General features: G+C 39.1%; 1 protein-coding gene across 3 annotated transcripts in view; it reads right to left on the bottom strand.

The window, feature by feature from the left end:
• The window catches only part of SLC4A4 (solute carrier family 4 member 4), a 355,228-nt gene that overhangs the window by 100,683 nt on the left and 241,721 nt on the right, over nucleotides 1–12,824 (bottom strand). For all 3 annotated transcript variants that reach the window (XM_061145831.1, XM_061145832.1, XM_061145830.1), the window contains exons 8-11: nucleotides 11,614–11,771; nucleotides 4,455–4,542; nucleotides 2,082–2,236; nucleotides 1,032–1,145 (exon numbers count right to left, since the gene is read on the bottom strand). In XM_061145831.1, coding sequence (XP_061001814.1) covers nucleotides 1,032–1,145; nucleotides 2,082–2,236; nucleotides 4,455–4,542; nucleotides 11,614–11,771 — 515 coding nt within the window. The remainder of the gene's footprint in view (nucleotides 1–1,031; nucleotides 1,146–2,081; nucleotides 2,237–4,454; nucleotides 4,543–11,613; nucleotides 11,772–12,824) is intronic.

Below are 12,824 nucleotides of genomic sequence, written 5' to 3' on the forward strand. Positions count from 1 at the left end.
GGAGAGAGAAGGTTCTGTTCTCTAGTCTTTAAGAAGGAAGAGGAGAGAAATAACATCCTCTTCATTTAGGAAACAAGCCCAAGTGGCTCACTGGAGGAAGAAAAGAACGTCATTTCATTCAGATTCAGTTGTCTGTTAAAATGACATACCTCTGTGTTTTCAAAAATCTGAAGTGTTTTTTAAAAAGTCATATCTTCATAAACGAGTATCCTACTTAAAACTGTAGTTAACTCAGATTGAAATGGAGAACATAATAGTTCAGGCATAATTCTAATAAAAAGAGATTTAGCCAAAGCTGCCTGAGAAACCTGAATTCCCCACTGCAGGCCGAGGAGACGGTAGCCCGGCAGTCACTCATTTCTGTAACATGTAACTCTGTTCAGAGAGTTACATGTTCTGTGACTCTGCACTCTGTTCTGTAATATGGGTACACTTCTGAGTAAATGTATCAGGAAGAGATGGAATCAAGAAAGTCAAGGAGGCAGGGGAGACTGGCCTTTCTGACACACCCACCCCCCGTCTCTCTCTGTAACAGCTCTCACTCATGCACCTGCCATCACACTGGCCTCTGTGCCAACCCAGCACCCACTAGGCACCCTGCTGTTCTCCATTCCCCGCCCAACCCTAGGATCTGCCTCCCCACTTCTTCAGGACTTTCCTCAAATGCTGCAATTCCCTTTATGGCCTTTCCTTACAGACCACGCTATGTAAAATGGTATTACCTAGTACCTTTCGCCTGTTGCAAAACTCCCTACTTCTGCTTTACTTTGCCCCATACAATCAGATTTGCATTTCGTTATTTGCTCATTGGTTGTCTCCCACCACTGCAAAGTAAGACCCCTAAGGACAGAGGTTTTCCATTTATTCACTGCTGCAGCCCAAGCATGTGTGACTGACTGATAGATACACCATAAACTTGTGCTGGCTGACCAAACATACAAACCAGTGAGCAAAGCACTGATAGAACGATTAAGGGGAATTCAGACCAGAAGGGAACCTCATCATGAACGACAGAAGAATCCATCAGTTACCTTCCAGTGCGCTGCAATTCCTCACAATCTGCATGTCCTCCTCCTCCATGGCCTCCATCGTGGGGCGTGTCCCCATTCATCTGAACATTCTCTCCACCTGAGTACATATTCTTTCTAATCAAGACAACAGAGCCCAAGAGACGATTAGTTTTATTTTATTCACCTGCCTCTTAGCTACACCGTGCACTAACTAATGAAGAGATGGACCAAAAACCGTTTGGGAGAAAGATCATTATTTCCTGCCACCATCATATGTGTGCTTAATCGCGCACTGGTGTCTGACTCGTTGCGACCCATGGACTGTCGATTCCTCTGCCCATGGGGATTCTCTAGGCAAGAATACTGGCCTAGGTTGCCATGCCCTCCTCCAGGGGATCTTCCCAACTGAGGGATCAAACCCAGGTCTTGCACATTTCAGGCAGATTCTTTACCATCTGAGCCACCAGGGAATCCCGCGAATACTGGAATGGATAGACTATCCCTTCTCCAGGGGATCTTTCTGACCCAGGAATTGAACCGGGGTCTCCTGCATTCCAGGCAGATTCTTTACCAGGGAAGTAGACAACTTTAAAGTGTTCCAGTTAGTGCCAAGAAAAATGAGTAGATGAATAAAAAGTTGAATAAACTATATGTTGTACGAAAGGGAAATTGTTTCATCTGGAAAATCACAGATTTCTAGAAAATGGCTTCCCCTCAATTATCTCACCCAATTTCTTAACCTCTTAAATCTACAGGGAGTCACCTCAAATAAACTGATCTTTCCACCTATATAGGGGTCCCAGAAACATCCCAAAAGAATCTCTACAGTGTATTCCAATATTGTAATCTGAGATCTCTAATTTGTAATCACTGAAGAATATCACCACATGCTCATTTTCCAGTGTCAACCAAATGTCAAACAAAGGCACATGTGTGATTCATTTGAGATAATACCTCGAGTTGAATGGAAATCTGTCAATATTAAGGCACTAGACAGAACCTCTTTCCTCTTCCAAAAAAAAAAAATCTCCTTCTCAAAGATTAAAACTCTCAATGGCCTGATCATCTTACCTTTTGTCAGACGATGGAAGACTCTTAGGAGGCTCTATCCTGATCGCTGGATCCCACTCGCCAGGTGGAAGGACAATGACTTCGTCTAGGAACTCATCTATGCCAGCAATCAGGTCCTGCCTATCTTTTGCTTTATAAGCAATGTCATGGAACACCTAAAGAGTAAGAAGAGATGTGCTGATCCAACAAGAGAACTCTCCACATGCCTCAGATGTTGAGGCTGAAGAATGCAATCCAAAATCTATTTTAACATTACTGTGACCAGAGCCTCATATTTCCTACTGTTCAGCTTAATCCAAAATAGTTTAGTATCCAGATTATGAACCCAAAGAATATAGGTAGAGGCATGAGAAAACAGCTGTGCTTCTTTTATATGATTTTTTCCTAACAATACCATAAAATAGCATTGCCTTTCATCTCCCACTGGTATGTACTATTACTGATATGGTTGCTATGGAAGCCAGATGAAAAGAGTTTAGAGAAATACACAATCATTCCCTGAAATAAAAACTACTGGGCCAAACCACTGCTTCTAATTCAAGAAGGAAAAGTTCAAGCTGAGTGTTAAGACTGGTTAAAACTCAAACTCTGCAGCTCTCAAACACACAAATAATGTGAATTAAAGCAAAGGGGTTTTAAGTAGGTGATCATCTGTCTGTCTTTTAGGAAGCCAATAACCAAACCATCCAAGGCAGCAAATGTTCCATGTGTTTTATGCAAATATCCACAGCAGGAGCTTCCAGATGTGTATCATACTCTTTGTCAATAATTCCATTCTTCTAATGTGCCTGATAATCTGAAAGTCTTTAATACCTAACCCAAGCCTTTCACACCTCATAAGTCAAATTCTTCAGTCTCCAGGAAAGAAGGTGGCCCCTGTTTGATCCCTTTGGCTATTCTTAAAGATTGCTACTAAGTCTTTTCTCCTCGGTAGAATTTGTAAAAGCTATCAAATAACACGTAATGGCGTGGGGGTTTTGGGGTTTAGGGGAGGTCATTCAAAGTGTAAGCATAACATCTGCAGTAGACACAACTGTCTACAGCCTTATTTTCTCTTGCTACTTCCCACTATGGAGGCTGGAAAGTCAGTCACTTTCTTAGACTAGCCTGCAGGTAAAGATGGGCAGTTCTGACTCATGGGATTAGAAAAAAAGAAAAAAAATGTGTGTGGGGAGCACTAAAATACCAGTTCAAAAAGAAAGACACAGCTAATATACCCTGCCTCCTCCTTCCTGCTTTGCTACAGATGGTGTGACTGGAGTTGACAGCAGTAGCCATCTTACGACCACAAAGCAATAGCCTTGGTACTTGATTTACCATTAAGCAGTTAAGGTAAACCAACTCCAGGATCTACTTACCTCCGAATTTCCTAACACGTGTACAAAACAAACCCTAAATTGTTTAAGCCACAACAAGTCAGATTTTCTGAAATTTGCAGCCTAAAGCATTTCTTTTTCTTCTTTTTCTTTTTTGCCTAAAGCATTTCTAATCAATACATCTTAGGGCGAAGAATTAAGAAATTGTAAATATGCAGAAATAAATAAAAGAACCCACTGAGATGTTTAGTTGCCTCAAAGGAAAAAAAAAGTATTGCTATTCATCAGTGTTCCCAAATTAAGTAACCATCTGAGTAATCACCAAATAGAACTGCCATAACTAAATGCTCTATTCTCCACTCAACACATGGAGAAGCTAAGATATCAAGCAATGAAGCAAAAACAAAACATTTGGCAAAATAGCAAGCTAGAAAGGCATAAAAGCAGAAATCAGTGATCCTATATTCTAATAGTATTTCTCCTACTATGAGACTAGTTTGGAGTTTCAATATGTCTAAGATGTGTGTAGCGACATTTAAGCTATTATGAGAGTACAGTCAAAATTCCAAAGTGCTAGATACTTTGAAGCAATGGTTGCTAATGCATTTTAGTATGTGTGTTATTCCTTCCCACAAGATAAGCAAACCACAAAAACAGGTGCTATCTGATACCTAAGGGAAAATGCATTTCACTATGCATTATTTTATAAAACCCATTTCTGAAACAAAACACTTGAATTTGCAGGATGAATATATTAAACATTTTAAGAGATTATGTTAATACAGGGACTTGAACCTTTTAAATAATATTTAACATACTTCAGTTTTCAGAACTGCAAATGTTTAGAGAAAGGAAAATATGACTTATTCTAACACAAAATTTATTTTTTGAGAACTATTAAAAGCAGATGTCAGCTCATTTGCACAAATGACTGCCCCTCATGTTTTAAAGAAGGTTGGTAACTACATAATTCTAACTGAATAAATTGTGATAGCCAACTCACAGTATGAGAATACAAGAATGACATTCACAGATCACCGTCTTCCCGATTCCCTACCTCATCAGACATCAACGTGGCAATGGCTCTGCCAATCTCATGGTAAGACTTGGCTTTCCCCTTAGGACCTAAGAGAATGAATAAGAACCTAATGGGAGAGGAAAGAAGCAAAGGCTGTAACACATATTTCATCAAACTCAATACACATAACACTGAGACATGTTTAATCCTAATTCATAAAAAGGTTAGGTCTAGAATTCATCTTTAAAACAAAGGTTATAGTCTTGGTAATATGAAAGGCACACTTCCACACTATTGTGAAACACAAATTGTTGTTCATTTTATTTGGAAGCAAGGGAGAATTGAGCATGGAACCCTAAAAAGCTTCTTCATGAAGAAGGAAAGGTTCACTATATGAGTAAGTCTTTCTTTTCTAAACTTTCTTTTCTTTCACTTTCTTCTGACTTTTCAGAAACTTTGGAGAAAACCCATTAAGCACAATAACTAGGAAGACTTAGCACATCCTCTGATTTTTCTGACTTTTCTTCACCCAATATCAATGGTTACAAATGATCCTCTCCATATTTTAAAGAAATATTTCTACTCAGAAGTGGCTGGGAGTCAGCAAAATCCAACTCCTCTACAATAAGCCACATGCTGACAACCAAAGTAAAGGAGGAAAAATATGAGAGAAATTCAATATAAAACATCATTCACAGTTAAAATTCTTTTACAGGATTCCTCATTTTCTTTTCCAAACTTGTTTTCTTGATAATGCACTGTTCCACAGTACTTAGGTCCTGAAACTTGCAGTAACGAGCTTATCTCCACTCAAGTTCACCCCTTATCATGTTGGAAGGAATCCCTCACTGATCACAAGGGCAAAGATGCAACTCTCAACCGGGGAGCAGGAGGTAAATGAATTAAAACACAGACAAAAGGCAATACTAGAAAAATCCCTGCCTTGCTTATTTAATGATCATATCTTACCTAACATGGAGATAATGAGGACAATAAAAATGATCACATCCTATGTTTGCACAGCTTTCTAAAGCTTGCAAAGCATTTCACACTCACATATCATTTAAACTCCTACTATCCTTTGCTATAAGGACACGTATCTTACTCCCATTTAATGGTGAAGAAACCTAGGCTCAAGGAAGGTAATGGATGGGCTCAAAGACTGTCCCTAATGAATGACAGAGTAGATGGTTGGATGGCATCATGGACTCAATGAACATGAGTTTGAGCAAACTCTTGGATGTAGTAAAGGACACAAAGGCCTGGTGTGGTACAGTCCATGGGGTCACAAAGCGCTGGACATGACTAAGCAACTGAACAACAACAAGATAGATAGGACTTTTTACCTCCTGTTTTTTTTCCACACACAATTCTGCTTAATAATACCTGCACAACCTATACACCAGAGAAAAGCTATCCAACTATGACTTTCATAGGCCACTCTGAGGAAAGAGGTTGTGGATACTTAGCTGGGGACAAGAAAGCTTAAGTAAGATCTTATGAAACCACGAATGGCTTAGGACTTTTGTTGGTAAAATTTTCTTTTTTTACTAATTTATTCATATTTTTGTTGTTTAAGAAAGGGCTATTGATAGCCAACACTCTTCAAGGTATTAGGGTCTGTTCTCAAATGCCCTTGAAAAGACAATTCCACTTTTCATCATAAAATTTAATCTAAAGAGTAAAGAAAAAAAAATTGAGAATGTAAGGAGGTAAATCTGAATGTCTGAATACTGAGTTTATACCAGAATAACCATAAAACCATTCAGTATTTATTTGCTTAGAAACCAGTTCTGGAGTGGAGCGGCGCACTTGCTTTCAAGTGTTATCACAGTAGATGAAATGGGCAAAAGCAATCAGCAGGCACGAAAGTAATTCAAGTATGAAGGAAGTCATTATTAGAACTGGGTTTTAATTCTTCTAACTAGAACTTGCGTTTTTCCAAAGCTGAACCTAAATTATACGCCACCACGTATAGTATCATCAAGAGCTTTTTTTATTGACAGAAAAGTACGATGCACTTTTCTGAAGGGATGGCTCACTGAATGAGTGCCACACCTGAAAAAAATATTTAACAACTAAAGTAAAATACAAATCTCACTAAGAAACACCTACAGTACTTGTCATACGTCCCAATTCCATTTACTTGTCTACCAAGGGCCAGCTGTCAGGCAGAACAATAGGGCATAGCTTTAGACAGAAGTGGGCAAATGCAGTAGAGCAAGAGAACATATATAACACCTGGATGCTTTACTTAATACATTTTTAAATAATGTATTTCCTTTGCCTGTCATTTTTTATTATTTCAGGCTTCCCAGCTGGCGCAGTGGTAAAGAATCCACCTGTCAATGCAGGAGACTCAAGAGACACAGATTTGATCCCTGGGTCAGGAAGATCGCCTGGAGAAGGAAATGGCAACTCACTCCGATATTCTTGCCGGGAGAACCCCGTGAACAGAGGAGCCTGACGGGCTACAGTCCAAAGGGTCTCAGAGAGTCAGACACAACTGAGCATCTGACACATCCAAATATTAGCATCTAAGCACTACACAATTTCTAACCCTTTCCAGCAACTGTCTATATCCTCCTACCTCTCCCTAGTATCTGCATCATGCTTATTTTACATTTATAAATATACAATATGGAAATGCACATTTATCAACTGACACATGAATTAATTATCAGGTTAACTATATGGCAACAAAGCCAAAATAGTGTCTTATTAGAAAGTGCAGAAAATGCTCTCAGTCATTAATAGTCCTCAAGTATAAATTCTGGCAGACAATGGGCAGCTATAGTCAAAGGGATGACAGAGTAATGGATCCTCCACCTTAAATCCTATGAGATGAAGTCATACATTTTCTACAAATATTTACTCTGCTCTTTACTAAATAGCACCAAAGAAGAAATGGCAGTAACAGACCAGTGGTTACCATAAAAAAACCATTTATCATAGTAGCAAAACCAGTATATGAGAGCTATAGTGTTTTCATTACATTAGGTATAAAGGTACAACTCCTCTTTCCTGAGTAATGTGATCTTTATTAAAACAAATGCCAAATAGAAATAAAAAGTTACGTATCAGTTACAATTTTCACATTACTTCAGTCAGGAAGCACTGAGTAAATCCATTTTCTTAAAATGCATAGAGAGGAACTCTGGACACCCACAAGCAGCAGGAAATATCACCTCAGGTCAAGAATTGCATCTTTAGGAAAGCAGACCCTTAGGAAGACTATAATTTGAAGTGCTCTGTTGAAATGGGGATGAGAGATGAGAGATATGGGAAAACTAACAACACAGAACAACTCGAGTTGAAGTTCCCTCTGCCTGAAACATGTTCTCTCCTCTTTAACCCTCCAAGACGCAAAAGCTGTTACAACTTTTATGACAGAAGTACATCTTGCCAAACTTGGCTTTTATAATGTACTGAAAACTTCTTTCATGACTCAAGTGGTTTGTTTTTTTTTTTGTTTGTTTGTTTGTTTTTTTTGGTCAATGGACAGATGTTATTTTTAACCAGAAGCTTTTTTTCTTTATTAACGAATTAGAGTAAACATCACATTTGTGTGGTTGAAAGGGCACAGTCCACGTTGCTGGCTTGGGGGACATAATTTAAGTTGCTGAGTTCTTTGTATTTGCTTATAACTAGACACAAGTCACAGAATTTATAATAGTGCCTGGCTGTCTCGAAAATCTTCATGAGGCACTTCTACTCTGGTGTGCTCCCTTTCCATGTAACTAATCGTGCCTGGGGAGAATGCCTCTAGCGTTCACCACAACAAAAATCAGTACCAGATGATATGCATCCAGAACCAATGGTCTATACTCATATTCACAAAATAATTATAGGCAGAAACAGAGCATAATATCAGAAAAAGAATCAGCCTTCCTAAACTACTCCATCTTTTCAGAGATGCGCACCCCTCCTCCTTCCTGATATATCACAGCCATTCTAAAATAAACTCAGCATGTACCAATCCCTAACTCCCTTTTTTTAAAACAACAGTGAATCAAATAACCCATTATTCATATTTAGTGGCTTTGGAAAATGTGGCTAAACTGTAGCTTCCTCAATAAATTCATAAGGACCACAAACCCATCATAACCAACCATATTGCACATAGTAAACATCAGTGAGTCACTGGAAGACTGTTACACAAGACAGAACTGAACTGGCAAGACCTCCATCCCAATTCCTCTAATAGAATTTTTAAGTTTTTGACAATTAGGCACAAACAACTGCTTTCAGGCAGATCATTATTTATAACATAAAACAGATATTAACTAAGAGTAACACAAAGGGGTAAACATTCTAATTTTATGGAGGGCTAGAACTCTCTTTAGAATTATTTGCCTCAGATGTGAAAATCAAGGTAAGAAAAGCACAGATTTATCAAAGGCTTAGATTAGTCTTCATGGGAAAACCCTAAAGCATTTTATTGCAATCCATTCTAGGAGTCTCCTTAGATTTTCCCTAAGAGCCTGGCTTCAGAGTCAGAAATCTGCACTGACAGTGCGTCATCCATGTGGCTCCATCTCTGAACTGTAAAATGGGAATTATATTCATCTCCATGTGGCCCATAAATAGACTGAGTGGCAGCCTCAATGGAACAGATGTAAGATGATAGCAAAGCCAAGTGCCTGTTAAGACACTAAGAAAATCATAAACATATCCAACTAAGTCACCAAAGAACAGAGTTTAATCTGCTTTCACATGGATGGCAAGAAGGTCCTCTATGTGGGTAGAAAACATCTACCCAGTTTGTAGGAGTCCAGCTGCAAACAGAAAGCTAAACTAGATCAAGCAAAGAGCAGAGTGGATAGAGAAATTCATGAATTCTATACAAAGGGAGTGGCTATAATCATATTTCCTAAAAGACGCATGGTAGTAATGATATTTATTATAAATAGTAAGAATAATAATAATAAGCAAAAGAGCCTGTCTTCCACCTTCAAAAGGAAAGGAAAAATGGAAAAATTTTTCAAAAGAGAAAAATGACTGTCGTTACAAGATGTGCACAGAAACAGATTTCTCAGGTCTCTGCGCAGGCTAGCAGGGTGGCATGCATGTTAAAGCACACAGCTGAGTGCAGAGACATCCTCCACAATGACCACCACGCTCCTTGTGGGATTTCCTTTATTGGATTTCACAGGATGCAGCCATTGTAAGTGGCCCTGTATTACTCACACACAAAAAAGCTAATGAGACTCCCTTCTCAGTGATTACAGCTTGCCCTGGTTCAGAGGATAGCAAATGGATAAAACTATTTCCTGGAAAAACGTTAACATGCTAGGATATATTATTCAGATTACTGCCCTGAAATAGCTTTATGACATTATTGAATTACATTCCCTTGAATAGACTGGGCTCCTTTTCTCAATTCAAATGATGCTTGATTTTACCTCTAGACTAGTACCACTGTCCAGGACAGAAAAACATGAGCCGGACAGGAGCAGACGATAAGACAGACTGCAAAATGGTCATGACTTGCTACTCAATGAGCTTGTGTTACTGTTTAAATAAAAGCCTTTTAAAATATTTTTATGTGTAGCTTCTAGAGAAAAAGAATAAAAAAATGAAAAAGAGCAACTGAACACTTCTTGGCATGTCTTTTTCCTTCAAGCTCCAGAAAAGTTGGTCCAAAGAGACATAAATAAAACCAAAGGGACACACAAGCTGGAGTTTGGCCATGACTGAGTCAGCTAGCTGTTCGCCAGGTGATTGCTCAGATGGACCTGCAAGGCTCTGCTGGAATGTTTTCAAGCAAAAAGCTAAGTTCTAGAAAACACAAATCATGATAATCCCATTAACTGAATAAGCTATAATGACCCCCTTTCCTCTGCCATTTGTCCAACGACTGCTTATATTATTCCTATATTGTAATATGATAAGCATTCTCCCTGTTGTTAGTGTCTAAGAAATAGAAAAATGGGATAAAAATGCCCACGTAAAAAAGAATGGCCTGTAATGTATAAAATGGAAGGCCATAAGGAAATGTTCTCCTAATTTTCCTCCTGAATTGGCTCAGAACAAACCTTGAGCCCCTTATCTTGTTGGTTTACCTTGCTCAGACCATCTGAGACCACTGGAAATCCATAGCCTCTCCTGCTCACCTGGAGAAACCTAAAGAAAAGTTCCCTGCCCTTGCCCTGGGCATGCCCCTCCAAAAAGGCCCTATTTTATAATAATTTTCTAATTTCAACCTAAAGATTATAGAGTTCTCTTTAACCTACTCCTAAGCACAAGTTTATTTGAAGCATTAGCTTCTATTTACCTACTACACTTGACATAGAAGTCAAGCTTCCTCCACTGGGCTCAGTTACAGAGGGAAATAAAAAAGGATGACTTCTAAGGTACTGTCCAGTATGAGTACATGATTCTAATACCAGTAGTATGCTTTCTTTTAAAATAAAACTTTATGAGTCCTAAAACATAACAGTAAAATGTACAAACTTAAGTGTACCACTTAATGATTTTTCTTTTGTGCATATATATAATAAACACACATTGTTATTTAGTCTCTCAGTTGTGTCCAACTCTTTTGCGACCCCATGGACTGTAGCCTACCAGGGTCCTTTGTCCATGTCATTCTCCAGGCAAAAGTACTGGAATGGATTACCATTTGCTTCTCCAGGGGATCTTCCCGACCCAGGGATCAAATCTGTATCTCCTGCACTGGCAGGAGGATTCTTTACCACTGAGTCAAAACACATATATACACGTCTATATATGTACTCATGGACACATTTACATATATTGATATATATAATGTGTATATGTATGTATGAACATACCCACTATCAATTTTCTAATAAAACAGCAAATGAAAGCAACTCAGACCTCTGAACCATTTACCATCTATATGATCTTGGAGAAGTTACTTAAATTTTCAAACTGTTTCTTCATCTATAAAATCCCTTATAGTTTATACTTTAAAAATTATTATGAGTATTAAATAGGCTAATCCATCAGAAACTATTCCATAGTCCAATGAATTATTATAATCATTATTACTACTATACACGTGCCAAGTCAATTGAGAGTATGAAAGTCAGACTGAACCATTATTTCAAGTTAAACCTTTCTAACATGCTTGCTTTGGATGTACCCTCATCCTACTGGCTCTCTAGCCTGAGGGGCAGGAGTTTTCCCTATGACCACACTGTGGACCCCAGCGGGTCAGGGAGCAGCTTACCTTGTGGGCACAGGGACCTCAGTCAGGGCACCCAGCATGACTGCTTGCTGCAGCCGAACAAAAGCAATGAAAGGAGAATCCAAGAAGTCTACCTCGCCAACAAGCACGTTGGAAGCTTCTGCATCACGTGGCAGTTTTTTCATGAACTTATTCTTCAGCTGCATGGGAAGAGCCAAGAAGACACAACTTATTTCCAGAGAAGGGAACTCAAAGAAATTTCTTTATGAGTCTATGTGCACCAGGCAGGCCCTAGCTAGCCATTCTTCTATTATGTCTAACCATTCTATTTTAATAAGCATTTCTCTGTATTTTGGATGCAAAAATATTAAGCATATAGTCATGTGGTTTACATATAAAACAATATTTATATACTTATCAATTCATTTACTTATTCACTCAATAAACATGAGTTTAAGAGTCTCCTGGGAGCCAAGAACTGATCTAAGCCCTGATGATAAGGGATGTGTCAACTAATGACATGGCCTTCTTGAGCTCATATTCCAGCAGGGGAGAAGTAAAATAGAATTTAAAGTAGTGGTAAGTGGTAAGAAGAAAAAGTAAGACATGTAAGAGGATACATCTTTAGACAAGGAGGTCAGGAAAGGCCTCTGAAGAAGCACATTGACACTGGGGTAAGGGGACAAGCCAAGTAAAGATCTGGGCAAAGAAAATTCTAGGCAAAGAGAAGAGAAAGTGCAAAGCCTCTGAGCCAGGCAAGAGTGGGGCAGTTACAGCAACAGTAGGTGGCCAAGTGTGTGGGAGCAGATGGAGCACAGGAGAGAAAAACGGCAGCAGATGAAGGTGCAGACGTGAGGGGGGCCAGTGGGTGAGGGTCTTGAAGGCCACAGGATGGAGTTTCAGATGTTTTAAATAGAACTTACCCACTAAAGAAAAGTCCATGGCAAGGTGGAGTAGAAAGGCCTAAATTTAGGAGAAATCCCCATGTAATCAGGCTTTAAGACCATGCGATAGGATGACACAACCTCGGGAGTAAGTGTAGACAGAGGAAAGGGCTGTCCATTGACCCTAAACCCTGGGCTACCTTGGAATGGAATGGAATGGAAGCAGATATTGGCAGAGGACACTGAAAAAGATCAGCCTGTGAGGTAGGAATAAAAGCAGGCCTTCACCAACCAGGGCTTTAGGTGAAGAAAGGGACCAATGAGGACAAGATTATCTGCTTCAGTGTCAAAGGCTGCTAGAAGTTCAAA

This window comes from Dama dama, chromosome 6 (assembly GCF_033118175.1).
Source record: "Dama dama isolate Ldn47 chromosome 6, ASM3311817v1, whole genome shotgun sequence".
Classification (NCBI taxonomy): domain Eukaryota; kingdom Metazoa; phylum Chordata; class Mammalia; order Artiodactyla; family Cervidae; genus Dama; species Dama dama.